Here is a 14,550-nt window from a genome sequence, read left to right as displayed (position 1 = left end):
TTCTATCTTGGACCACCACTACTAATTTAATTCTAAGTCTGATTTGCCCATACAAGCAGGAGATTTCTAAGATTGAGGATTTATATCAATTGGGAATAGAATTTCGGGATTATAATCATATGCGTCATTTAATTTCTTAAGAGAAAATATAATGACATGAAATGATTTATAGACCATTCATCCAATGATATATTATTGAGCTAATTCGAAATGAATAAGCTAAGAGGAATTAGGATAATTTCGTTTATAAATAAGAATCCAACGATGCTTCGATTAGCGAAAGTCAAAGTAATGTTATTTATACAATCTTCTTGTTTCATATCGTAAAAATACTAGTCTAAGGTGTCATCAATTGATGAACAGCTAGATGTCGCATATACAATATTTATCTTTCGAGATCTAATACTATTATGTATGTCTAATGGTGAAAATCCACTAGGGAACAATATAAATTCATACACAATTCAGAAATTATGAACATATAGCAAGTAGGAATGACAAGTGAAAATACTAAAACTTACAATCCTAAATAATTTCCAAGGTTTTTCAACAAACTGATACAGTGTCCCGTTTAGGCGAGAGTCAAAGCATCATCCATTGAATAGAGTTGTCAGCTCATCTAAAATGATAACCATTCTAGCAACCTTTTATTCGATCAAGATTGGAATTCAGCGTTGTCCCGTTTAGGCGAGAGTCAAGGCAATTCTATCTTATGAGCTTCCACCATTGTTTCATAATTTGCAAGTCAAGTATGGTCGCCACCATTAGGGTGATCCATACCATACAAAACACTTACAAACTACTTATCATGCGAGGTTAAACGGTGCGAAATTGCTAATGAACGTTCCTCCATTAGGGAGGATTACTCACTAAAACAAACGCGGTGTAAAACCCAAAATGGAGATCGAATATCTTAATAATAAAGCTCATTATTTAAAAAGAGTTGTATTTTCTTTGATTCTCTTTATTTATTCTATTTATTTTAAATATATATTTATTTAATTAAAATTTCCAATTTAGAATGAAAAAATTCTAAATATAAATTTTAATTTAATATTTATAAATTTTACTTAGATGGATATGAAAATAACATGAATTATTTCCATCTTAGTAATAATTTCCAATAAATATTTAGAAAAAATATTTAAGTTGTTACAAAATTAATTTAAATTATTTACAACTCAAATTTAATTTTCTATAAATATATATTGCATTTCGAAAAATTAAAGTACTTAAGAATACAATTTTCGAAAAATGCATATTAAAATAAAAAAATAAATCCTGGAAAAAACATTCTAATTTAATGTTGGCCCAAAATTAATTAATAAAATTAATTTACAACAAAAAATATAATTTTCCTATTTAATTAAATATATAAGAAAAATTTCAAATATTTAAGTATGATGATGAAAATCAACTTAAATATTAATTTTCTATTTAATTAAATACACTAGAAAAATACTTCAAGCAAAAATATCACCTATCTAGATTTTCCTTTGACTAATTAATTCAATTTCTAATAATATACTTTAATTCAATTTATTTTAAATTAATCAATTAATGAAAAAATCATTGATTTAAGTTGGTCCAAAATTAAAATAAATAATTTACAACTTTAATCTATTTTTCAAATAAAATTCGAAATTCCAGCATTTCAGAAATGCAATTTCGAAATTTGATTAATAAAATAAAGAAAAAATATATTTTGAAAATTATTTAAATTTAGTTGAAAAATTAAATTTCAACTAAAATTAATTTTCTATATAATTAAGTATCATGAAAAAGAAATATTTAAGTATGATGATGAAAATCAACTTAGATATTTAATTCTCAAATTAATTAAATGTATTAAATTCAAGAAATAAATAATTAAGTGTAGAAAAGGCTTAATTATTAATCTCTAGTTTAATATTAGGAATAATATACTTAAAATAAATTGTACCAAAATTAATTATTTAAATAATTAATTTCACAATGTATAATATTTTCCTATTTAATTATTAGAAATAATAAGTAGTCTAGAAATAACTATCTTGAAAATATCTTATTTGACTAAGTATCTTTTCCACAAAATTTGAAAAAATTATCTAATTTAAGTTGTATTAGAAAAAATCTAGAACTTAAATATTTTTCAAATTTAAATTTAATTAAATATCAAAAATTAAGTTGTAACCACTTAATTTGAAAATATTCCATTTTAAGTTAATATTCGAAAAGATATTAACTTAAAAAAAATCTAAAAAATCTTAATAACCAATGCCTAAAATTTCTCAACTTAATTTTGAAATTTCAAATCCAAAAGATATTCAGATTGAAGTTGGTTAGTTGAAATTTGGACTTTAAAATGATTGTTTGTTTGTTTTTGGATGATATCATGTTGTATTGAGTGTTATTTGATGATTGATTGATGTTTGTAAATTTTTGTGAAAAATAATTGCGATTCTGTTTCTGGAATTATTTATATTGGATAGTATGGAAACAATTAAGCAAGTTAGCCTTTTACAGAACTCAATTTCGATTTTATTTGAATTAGTTATGATTTTTTGAAGATTCGAAAAAAATCGGAGCTGTGCTGAAATTTTCCTGCGATCGCGAAAACTGTCCGTACAGCTCACAATTTTTTCGTTTTTCTTCGATTTTTCATGCTTTTTCATGGAATTAACTTCCGATTTTTTGTATAGTTTTGTATATATACTATTACTATTCCTAATTCAATTCTAATTATCATTTTGAATTAATTTAATATTTTTTAAATTTTAATTCAAGATATTAGTGTAATTTGAATTTGAATAGAATTAGTATCTATCTTCTTGCTTAAAAATCTATCTTATTTTTAAATTTGATCATATCTTATCTTATTTTTAAATTTAAGGTCAGGTTTTATATATATTTTTAAATTAAATCTTTTTTAGATATTTTGACCTTATTTAAATTTAAAATAAGATAATTATAATCATGTAATTTTAAATAGATGTAAGATATTTTGCTAACTTTTAAATTTTGTTATTTTATTTATTTAAATTAAATTTAAAATCTGAAAAAGATATTTAACTTATCTTTTCTAATTTTTATTTAATTTTTATTTATAAAATAACATTTAAATTTTAAAAGTAGTTAGCAAATTTTGAAATGATATTTAGGTTGGTTGAAACCTAATTTTTCAAAATTGTAGGTTTAATTTTAAATTTAAAATTTTTTTAAAAATTTCGAATGATTCAAATTTTTTTTAAAATTTTTGAAAAATTATTTTTTAATTAATTAATTATTTCAAAATTAAGTATTTAATTTAAAATTAGATAAATCCTACATCCAACTATCCAGCTAACCTTGTTGCAGGAGTATGTGTTTTAGCTTGTTTGTAAGTTTTCAAAACCTATTATTACTTGATTGCAAATAGCCATGGTTACTTTTTGCCAGATCTCATGATCTGATGGCTCCCTTGATCAAGTTAATAATTTGTAACAGGTATATTTACAATCTTCTTTCATCTGTGTATGACCTAGCAACATGATAGGACCCATCCAAAGTGTGCCTGTGTGAGCCTATGTGTTTAATTTTATTATAGATGCATATAGGTTGCTGTTGCTAAAATAAATTATCATAGTTCTTGATAGAATTTATTTAGGCCCATTTAGTTTTTGGGCCTATTCAATTAATAACAGTTGTTCTTATGAAGGTTAAATTCCTCTCTTTTGGGCCTTGTGTGAGAGTTCGGAGCCATAGTAGTGGGTACGACATACTGAACCCAGCACCCCCTCACATGAACTACCCCAATTGTGAAGGCCCATTTGCCTGATTTGAATAACTGTACTAGGTTAATTAAACTAGTTTAACCTAATAAAATTGATTAGCAACATAATTAATTTCATTTATTTTGAAATTAATTTAAGAAAATTATAGTTTAAAGAATTTTTTATTCTAAGCTAAACTATATGTATTTTCTTGTATTTAATTAAATATAGAATTATAACCATCTAGATTCTTTTTGAAGCTTAATTTAAATTTTTCATTAAATATTCCTATTTAAGTTGATATTTAGTTATCTACAACTAACCAACTTAAATCTGAATATCTTTTGGATTTAAAATTTCAAAATTAAGTTGAGGAATTTTAGGTATTGGTTATTAAGATTCTTTAAGATATTTTTTTTTTAAGTTAATATCTTTTCAAATATTAAGTTAAAATGGAATATTTTTGAATTAAGTGGTTACAACTTAATTTCTGATATTTAATTAAATTTAAATTTGAAAATATTTAAGTTCTAGATTTTTTCTAATACAACTTAAATTACATATTTTTTCAAATTTTGTGGAAAAGATACTTAGTCAAATAAGATATTTTCTAGATAATTATTTCTAGACTACTTATTATTTCTAATATTAAATAGAAAAATATTATACATTGTGAAATTAATTATTTAAATAATTAATTTTGGTACAATTTATTTTTTCCTAGTATTAAAGTAAAGATTAATAATTAAGTCTTCTCTACACTTAATTATTTATTTCTTGAATTTAATACATTTAATTAATTTGAAAATTAAATATCTAAGTTGATTTTCATCATGATACTTAAATATTTCTTTTTCATGACACTTAATTAAATAGAAAATTATTTTTAGTTGAAATTTATTTTTTCAACTAAATTTAAATAATTTTCAAAATATATTTTTTCTTTATTTTATTAATCAAATTTCGAAATTGCATTTCTTAAATGCTGGAATTTCGAATTTTATTTGAAAAATAGATTAAAGTTGTAAATTATTTATTTTAATTTTTGATCAACTTAAATCAATGATTTTTTCATTAATTGATTAATTTAAAATAAATGAATGAAAATATATCATTAGAAATTGAATTAATTAGTCAAAGGAAAATCTAGATAGATGATATTTTTGCTTGAAGTATTTTTCTAGTGTATTTAATTAAATAGAAAATTAATATTTAAGTTGATTTTCATCATCATACTTAAATATTTGAAATTTTTCTTATATATTTAATTAAATAGGAAAATTATATTTTTTTGTTGTAAATTAATTTTATTAATTAATTTTGGGCCAACATTAAATTAGAATAATTTTTCCAGGATTAATTTTTTATTTTAACATGCATTTTCGAAAATTGTATCCTTGAATATTTTTCGAAATGCAATATATATTTATAGAAAATTAAATTTGAGTTGTAAATTAATTTAAATTAATTTTGTAACAACTTAAATTGAATATTTTTCTAAATATTTATTGGAAATTATTACTAAGATGGAAATAATTCATGTTATTTTCATATCCATCTAAGTAAAATTTATAAATATTAAATTAAAATTTATATTTAGAATTTTTCATTCTAAATTGGAAATTTTAAATAAATATATATTTAAAATAAATAGATTAAATAAAGAGAATCAAAGAAAATACAACTCTCTTTAAATAATGAGCTTTACTATTAAGACATTCGATCTCCATTTTGGGTTTTACACCGCGTTTGTTTTAGTGAGTAATCCTCCCTAATGGAGGAACGTTCATTAGCAATTTCGCACCGTTTAACCTCGCATAATAAGTAGTTTGTAAGTGTTTTGTATGGTATGGATCACCCTAATGGTGGCGACCATACTTGACTTGCAAATTATGAAACAATGGTGGAAGCTCATAAGATAGAATTGCCTTGACTCTCGCCTAAACGGGACAACGCTGAATTCCAATCTTGATCGAATAAAAGGTTGCTAGAATGTTTAACATTTTAGACGAGCTGACAACTCTATTCAATGAATGGTAGCTTTGACTCTCGCCTAAACGGGACACTGATATCAGTTTGTTGAAAACCTTGGAAATTATTTAGGATTGTAAGTTTTAGTATTTTCACTTGTCATTCCTACTTGTTATATGTTTATAATTTCTGAATTGTGTATGAATTTATATTGAACCATGTTATTTTCTGTTATTAAGTTGTAGTTTAATTTCGAATCTTCATTGTTGGTCTAACTAGGCTTGTTTATCTAATGAGATAAATCCCTACTGGATTTTCACCATTAGACATACATAATAGTGTTAGATCTCGAAAGATAAATATTGTACATGCGACATCTAGCTGTTCATCAATTGATGACACCTTAGACTAGTATTTTTACGATATGAAACAAGAAGATTGTATAAATAACATTACTTTGACTTTCGCTAATCGAAGCATCGTTGGATTCTTATTTTAAACGAAATTATCCTAATTCCTCTTAGCTTATTCATTTCGAATTAGCTCAATAATATATCATTGGATGAATGGTCTATAAATCATTTCATGTCATTCAATATTTTCTCTTAAGAAATTAAATGACGCATATGATTATAATCCCGAAATTCTATTCCCAATTGATATAAATCCTCAATCTTAGAAATCTCCTACTTGTATGGGCAAATCTGACTTAGAGTTTAAATAGTAGTGGTGGTCCAAGAAAGAATTACTCATTATATTTGGTTTAATTTAAGTCTTTGACTTTAATTTTAGAATCCAAACAGAAATTTTCTTATATTTCTTATTCCAGATACAATACAGTTACACTTTCTCAAGTGTTTAATATCCATCTTTTATTAATGGATTCAAACTGTATGGAATATGAGTTAGGTATTCTTTGACCAGGATCCACTTGCACTATTCTAAGAATTCTTTTATAAACCTAAGTCATCAAAAGACACTACCACATTTTTTTAATCTATGGCATTTGTATCTTGTTCATAGTGGATTTGACAAGATCAATCTCTGCGAAGAGTTAATATGCCTATATCCACTGAAAGTAGTTCATCTCATTCGCAGATGGATGTACATTGAGGGGTGGATATGAGTTTTTCGTTGTATTCTTAAAACGATCACTCTAGATTATACCTTATGCAAAGAAATTTGAAATTTTTGAAAAATTTCATTAATTTCTAAAGAATGGTTAAAACCATTAAGGTAAGTGGTTAAAGATCTTGCGAATCGATAGGGGTGGAGAAATAGTTAATAGATATGCAGCTCAAAGATCATTAAATTGATTTTTGAATTATATCCAAACTTACCTCCCGTAAATTTCGAGTTGCATGTTGATGATTAGTTACTAGTCGTTGCCTAATTCCTTCTATGGTAATACAATTTCAGAATGATGTAATGGTTGTATACTTAATGTAAATCATTACTAGATTCATGGATGACCTAATCAAAATCTTAAGAAAAGCTAGAACTGTTAACCATGGTTTGTTAGCTGTTCTAAGTGATTAGGGGTGGACCATCCCATTGTCAATAGATAAGAAAGTATTTGTTCAAACAAATACTACTTTTCTAAGATAATGACTAAGTCTGAAAACAAGTAGCAAATAAAGGAGATATTTTTCTTGATTCCAAAAGTGTTCTATCATCTTATATAACATATGATGATCCCACTGCCTCTATTGTCTTGTCACAACCAAATAGGTTAATACCATTTAGTTTTCTTCGACATAATTCACGGTACCTTGTCGTAGTGGGAGAGTTTCTAGGAACTCACCTTCTTATGACTTGGGAGACACTAATGATTAAAATCCACTGTGAATTTAAACAAGTAATGGATTGTCAAGAGAAGAAACTAAGAAGAAAAGCCAATAGAACTATGGTTTAATCTATTCACATGGAATAACCTAAATTTTTCTATTACAAGGACATAAAAGGAAATTTCGTTTATAAGTCTATTCAATGGACTTAACAAAACTTCCTGTTCTTAGTATTATAGGTTTGAGTTTATCTAAACCTATGGCTTATGGTATACCTGGTAATTACTTACTCTAATGCAAGCAACTTACTTTAGTAAGATGCTGAAGCATTTTCTTTCTAATGGCAATCTATAGAAGCTTCACAACTTCTTAGACATAGATTTTATTTATCTAAGGAAAAGTCTTAACTATTCTAGAAAAGATAAAGCCATGAAAGAATTTCTTATATCAACAGTGAGAGGTCTTAGATATGCTCTTGTATGCCTTAGACCAGACACCTGCTGTTGAGTGGGAGTAATGAGTAGGTATCAGATTAATCCAGGAGAAGAACATTGGAAGACAATCAAGTAAATCCTAAGATTAAGAAGAGGAACTATATGTTAGTCTATAAGGGTGTGTTTAGAACTCTTAGACTACACCATATCAGATTTCGAAATTTGCCTTTGTGCTAGTAAATCTTTCTGATAAGATGGTGGTTACTCTAGGGGTGGAATAGTGATTTTGGAGAAGTGTAAGAACCTATTTGAAGTCTCTAGGTCTATCAGAGAGGGACTGAATGTTAAAGTGGCAGGAAAGGTACTTATTCAGTCTAAGGAAAGTTCTATACATCTTTGGCACCATTCCAAATTGCCTAAACTACTAGTGTTAATTTCCTGATTAACCAAAAGTAGTTGCCAAAGGTATAGAATCCAGTATCCCAAGAGAGTAGACATATAGAGAGGAATTTCACATTTTCAATGATTTTTTGATTAAAGGAAGAGTAATGGTGGAGAAAAGGTTGTGGTTAATACTGTTGGAAATTATTTTACTAGGATCTTAGATCTACTCACAAGTATGTTTATTAACATCCTAAATAAGAACTTTCTAAAACGATAAATTAAACACATATAAAGTTTAAGAAACCTTACATTGGGTGCAGCGGAATTAAATGACTCCTTCCGTTCAGATCTCTAACCCTTGAATCCTTTCTGTAGCAGAGTATTATCAAGATCTGAACCTGGATCTTCTTCTCTGAATCCTTGATGCTGAATCTCCTTTGCTGATGATCTTTCTTCACGATCTTCCTCACTATGATTGAGGTATTGCTTGATGTGTGTGGGCACTACTCTAATCACTAAAGTAATTTCGAAATTCAAAGGAAGAAGGAAGAGAGAGAGTGGCGGCTAGAGAAGAGAGAGTGGAGGCTCAGGTTTTTCTGATTCAGAAAGTGTAATTTTCCTGAAGCCTTCACTATCTATTTATAGCATTCCACTAGGGTTAGATTTGAATTATATGGCATTAAAATAATGAAAAAATCAACTTAAAATACCTATAAAGGTGGCCGGCCATGGCTTAGGTGGATTGGGCCTTGCTTTTTGCAATTTTACAATTTTAACACCTTTTGTATCTGATTTTCTCAAAAATATCAATTTCCTAATTCAATCATTTAAATGCCAATTCTAACTATTTAATAACTATAAATAATTATTAAATAATATTGTCATTTATCATATTTATTAATTGAACCATACAAAGTATCATAATTAACAAATATGCCCCTATTAACTCTTTCTTTACAATTTCGCCCTTACTTAGTGAAAATTTCACAAATAGACATAGTCTAATTCGTGAATTATAATTGATTAATCAAAACCAATTACATGAGTCTTACAAACAATATTATCTCAACTAGTGGGGGGACCATGGGTCTATATAACCGAGCTTCCAATAAGTAGATCAAGAATTTAGCACTAAAATTCACTAACTTATTAATTCTTCGTTGAATCCACGCATAGAACTTAGAATTGCACTCTCAGTATATAGAATGCTCTATATGTTCCACCATATAGACACATCATTAGTTATCCATTGTTATAATCCTAATGTGATCAATGATCCTCTATATGAATGATCTACACAGTAAAGGGATTAAATTACCGTAACACCCTACTATGTATTTTATCCTTAAAACACTTGACCCCGTATAAATGATATTTCAGCTTATGTGAAATGAGATCTCCACCATTTATTTTCGTTTGGTCAAGCTCGAAGGAAATCATCCTTTGCTTACTATTTGCCAGGTAGAAGCTATAGATTCCATGTTTATGCTAGCGCTCCCACTCAATTGCACTACCGTGTTCCCAAAAAGTATGTATCACCCTGACCTAAAAGTAGGCTTAACAAATCAAAGGAACACGAATAGCCTTTCAAGATTGAGCCTAATCATAACAGGATTAAGATCATTTGATCTAGGATCAACTTGGCGATATTGACATGAATAGATTTTATGGTAAGTTTAATTAAATCTAAGTCAAAGTTCAATATCGGTCCCTTTCGATGCTTACTCCATGCATCCAACCTGAGCTTTACTTTAACCAATGTTCTGGAAAGAACATAGTATTTCTCCAAATACAAGTAAACTCTTGTTGTAGATTATCATATCAGTAAAACCCTGTGTCTGATAAATCTATGAAACTTTATTCACATAGTCATGTTTACTTTCCAATGTGATGACAGCACAATAAACATGATCAAGTATGTGAAAAGGGTTTAAGATGAATTTATAAATCAATTAGACAAGCAATTGATAAAGTGAGCCAAAACATACACAAATGAATGAAAAATACTTCTGTTTCTTTATTGATGTTGAAGAAAATAGATTACATTGAAATGGAGTTTTATTTAGGGCATAAAACCTAACAAACTCCCACTTGCACTAATATAAAACTAATTAGTACATATCAATTAATCCTAAATTCTGACGGTGCTTTTCAAAGGCTGTCACGGCCAAGACTTTGGTAAATGGATCAGCCAGTTTGTCCTCTGTGTCAACTTTCTCAACTAGTACATCCCCTCTTGCCACGTATTCTCTGATAATGTGATACTTCCTTTCAATGTGTTTGCTTCTCTTGTGGCTTCGAGGTTCTTTGTTGTTTGCTGTTGCTCCATTGTTATCACAGAGTAGTACCAGAGGCTTTTCATTCCAGGAACAACTCCTATGCTGGTGAAGAACTTTCTTAGCCAGACAAGTTCTTTAGCAGCTTCGGCTGCTGCTATGTATTCAGCTTCCATAGTTGAGTCTGATATCGAGGTTTGTTTAGCACTTCTCCAAACCACTGCTCCACCCCCAAGAGTAAACACCATCCCAGATGTAGATTTCCTGTCTTCAAGACTTGCTTGGAAATCTGAATCAGCGTAGCCTATGGGATTTAAAGCACCACCCTTGTAGACTAACACAAGATTCCTTGTACTCTTTAAGTATTTCAGAATATACTTAACTGCATTCCAATGTTCTTGTCCTGGATTAGACTGATATCAGCTCACGATTCCAACAGCATAACAAATGTCAGGTCTAGTGCACAACATTGCATACATTAGACTTCCAACTGCAAAGGCATAGGGAACATTTGCCATGTCCTCTATCTCTTGAGGATCAGTCGGCGACTGTTCCTTAGATAGACGAATACAAAATCTAGAGGGCATGTTTGCCCCATTGGCATTGTTCATGAAGAATCTCTCTAAGACTTTGTCTATGTAGGCTGTTTGAGAGAGAGCAAGAGATCTGTTCTTCCAGTTTCTGATAATCTGAATACCAAGAACATAGGCTGCTTCACCCAAATCTTTCATTTCGAATTGAGTGTTGAGCCATTCCTTAATGTGAGTCATTTTCTTGACATTGTTTCCAATGATCAAAATGTCATCAACATAAAGGACCAGGAATACTACTATTTGGTCTTCCTTGAGTTGGTAAACACAAGGTTCATCTTCATTCTGAAGAAAGCCGTAGGTCTTGATGATTTCATCAAACCTTTTGTTCCATGAGCGAGAAGCTTGCTTAAGTCCATAGATAGACCTGTTTAACTTGCAAACTTTCTTTTCCTGCCCAGGAAGAACATAACCTTCTGGTTGCTCCATAAAGATGGTTTCTTCAAGTACCCCATTAAGGAAGGCAGTCTTGACATCCATTTGCCAGATTTCATAATCGAAAGCAAGACTATGGAGAGAAGAATTCGGATGGATTTGAGCATGGCAACAGGACTAAAAGTTTCCTCATAGTCCACGCCTTCTCTTTGGGTATAACCCTTGGCTACAAGTCTAGCTTTAAAAGTTTCGACTTCGCCTCCAGCTCCTCTTTTCTTCTTGTAAACCCACTTGCATCCTATCGGATGATAGTCGTCAGGTGCGTCTACATATTCCCAGACTTTGTTCTTTTTCATGGAATCCATTTCTGAATCCATGCCGGCTGACCATCGTTTTCGTTGCGGACTAGCCATTGCCTGTTTATAGGTTAATGGATCGTCATCAATACCGTCACCTACGACCATATTGATTTCACCATCCAAGCCATAACGAGCAGGTTTTGTTGAAACCCTCCCACTACGACGAGGTACGGTTTTCTTCTGACCAGAAACTTTAGTAGTAGATTTCTCAGTTTGTTCAACTGAGGGAGTGGGATCGTCTTCTTCACGAGTGGAAGAGGACGGAACATTGGAAGGACTTATATCTGATAGCAATTCCTCTAGAACAACTTTACTTTTCGGTTTGTAGTCTTTAATATAGTTCTCTTCAAGAAAAGTAGCATTTGTAGAAACAAACACTTTGTTATCCTTGTGACTATAAAATAGTCCACCCCTAGTCTCTTTAGAATTTCCGACAAACATGCATAATTTGGTACGTGATTCAAGTTTGTCTTCTTTCTTTCTTAAGACATGAGCAGGGCACCCCCAAATTCTGTAATGGCGTAAAGTAGGTGTTCGACCATTCCAAAGTTCGACGGGTGTCTTAGGGACTGCTTTAGATGGAACAACATTTAGAATGTCATTTGCCATCTGTATAGCATATCCCCAGAAGGACGTAGACAGAGTTGAATAACTCAGCATAGACCTAACCATTTCCAAAAGAGTGCGACTTCTTCTTTCTGCAACTCCATTTTGTTGTGGAGTAGCTGGGGCAGTGTATTGGGATTCAATTCCAAGTTCAATTAAATGATCTTTGAACTGCATATCCATATATTCTCCACCCCTATCAGTTTGCAAGATCTTTAATGATTTACCTAATTGGTTTTGGGCCAAAGCATGAAATTCTTGAAACTTTTCAAACGTTTCAGATTTCTTTTGCATTAGGTAAAGAAAACTATATCTAGAGAAATCGTCAATGAAAGTGACAAAATACTCATAACCACCTCGGGCTTTGACATTCAAAGGTCCGCAGACATCGGAATGCACTAACCCTAGAGGGATTTTGGCACGCTCTCCCTTTGCAGAGAAAGAACGTTTAGTCATTTTTCCTTCTAGGCAGGACTCGCAACCTAAGACGACATTTTTCAATGGACCGTCTTTGGTGAGCCTATTGAGTCTATCAAAGCCTATATGACCTAAACGTAAATGCCATAGATAAGTTTGATCATCATTATCAATCTCTTTTCTTTTTAGGTTTCTAGGTCTAGCTACACTGAAAAGTTCACTATTTAGTGAGATTTGAGTACTCGGTCTTAACACATAAAGCCCTTGTTCCATATTAGCAACACATATTTGAAATCCATTACGAGAAATTGAACAATTTGTACTCGAAAAATTCAATATATAAGATTGTGTTTGCAAACATGAGACACTAATCAAGTTTCTACTAAAGTTTGGAATAAATAAAACATTTTCTAAAATTAAAAATCTTTGTTGAAACTTGATGCGGGCTTTTCCTCTAGCTTTGACCGATACTAATTCGCCATTGCCAACTTTAAGCTGTAACTCTCCTGGAAGCAGATTTTCCCAAGTTTCAAGCAACTGCAGTGAAGAACATACATGGTTAGTAGACCCAGAATCAACAATCCAGATGGATTTGTCGTTCTCTAAAACACATGATTCAAAGACAAAAGCATTACCTTCGTTTGAATTGTTTAGAAGCCTGGGACATCGTTCTTCATGATGACCCTTTCCATTACAATTCGAACATAGAAGATTATGTCTGATAATTGTACTTGAAGAAGCAGTTTTGCTAGATCCTTCATACCTAGTCCTTTTCCTTCGATTATTGATTGCAAACCCAGGGGGACCCATTGCAATCAAGTTCCGTTCATGGGCTCGTAATTCTGTTTCGAGCTTGTCCATGTCGGAGGAGTTAGAATTGTTGATCATGTAAGAGATAACAAATTCATTATACTCCGGAGGAAGACTATTAAGGATAAGTTGGACCCATTGTTTTCTTGATAAATCAATTCCTAGTATATTTTCCTTTTGGAACTTCAGATTCATCATCAACAGGTGCGAGTTAATGCAACTACCAGGATGCATTTTCACACTATAGAGTTCTTTTGCTAAGATAGTAACTAAGAGAGGGTCGGGGTGTGGGTTATTCATAATGACACTAGAACACATCAATAAAACAGAAGTAAGGTTTTGGCTCATAAATTCATACACAGTTTAGAAAATAACAAGTAATGACATATGTTATAGAAATACTAAATCTAACATAGTTTATTTTCCAAGGTATTTCAACAAACTGATACAGTGTCCCGTTTAGGCGAGAGTCAAAGCATCATCCATTGAATAGAGTTGTCAGCTCATCTAAAATGATAACCATTCTAGCAACCTTTTATTCGATCAATATTGGAATTCAGCGTTGTCCCGTTTAGGCGAGAGTCAAGGCAATTCTATCTTATGAGCTTCTACCATTGTTTCATAACTTGCAAGTCAAGTATGGTCGCCACCATTAGGGTGATCTATACCATACAAAACACTTACAAACTACTTATCATGCGAGGTTAAACGGTGCGAAATTGCTAATGAACGTTCCTCCATTAGGGAGGATTACTCACTAAAACAAACGCGGTGTAAAACCCACAATGGAGATCGAATGTCTTTTGATTA

General features: G+C 30.3%; 1 protein-coding gene across 1 annotated transcript; it reads right to left on the bottom strand.

The window, feature by feature from the left end:
• Nucleotides 1–13,196: 13,196 nt before the first annotated feature.
• Nucleotides 13,197–14,010, bottom strand: LOC133029931 (uncharacterized). Its single transcript, XM_061101917.1, has 2 exons — nucleotides 13,566–14,010; nucleotides 13,197–13,467 (listed from the first exon to the last, which is right to left on the bottom strand). Exons 1-2 carry the CDS (start codon nucleotides 13,972–13,974, stop codon nucleotides 13,460–13,462), a joined length of 417 nt encoding a protein of 138 aa, XP_060957900.1. The 5' UTR covers nucleotides 13,975–14,010; the 3' UTR covers nucleotides 13,197–13,459.
• Between the last annotated feature and the right edge of the window lie 540 nt (nucleotides 14,011–14,550).

This window comes from Cannabis sativa, chromosome 8 (genome assembly GCF_029168945.1).
Source record: "Cannabis sativa cultivar Pink pepper isolate KNU-18-1 chromosome 8, ASM2916894v1, whole genome shotgun sequence".
Classification (NCBI taxonomy): domain Eukaryota; kingdom Viridiplantae; phylum Streptophyta; class Magnoliopsida; order Rosales; family Cannabaceae; genus Cannabis; species Cannabis sativa.
Note: the sequence above shows the minus strand (reverse complement) of the source record. Positions and strands in the feature narration are given on the sequence as shown.

Bases quoted from the DNA above. Each gene is read 5' to 3' on its own strand.
- LOC133029931 (XM_061101917.1), bottom strand. From the start codon at position 13,974: ATGCATCCTGGTAGTTGCATTAACTCGCACCTGTTGATGATGAATCTG.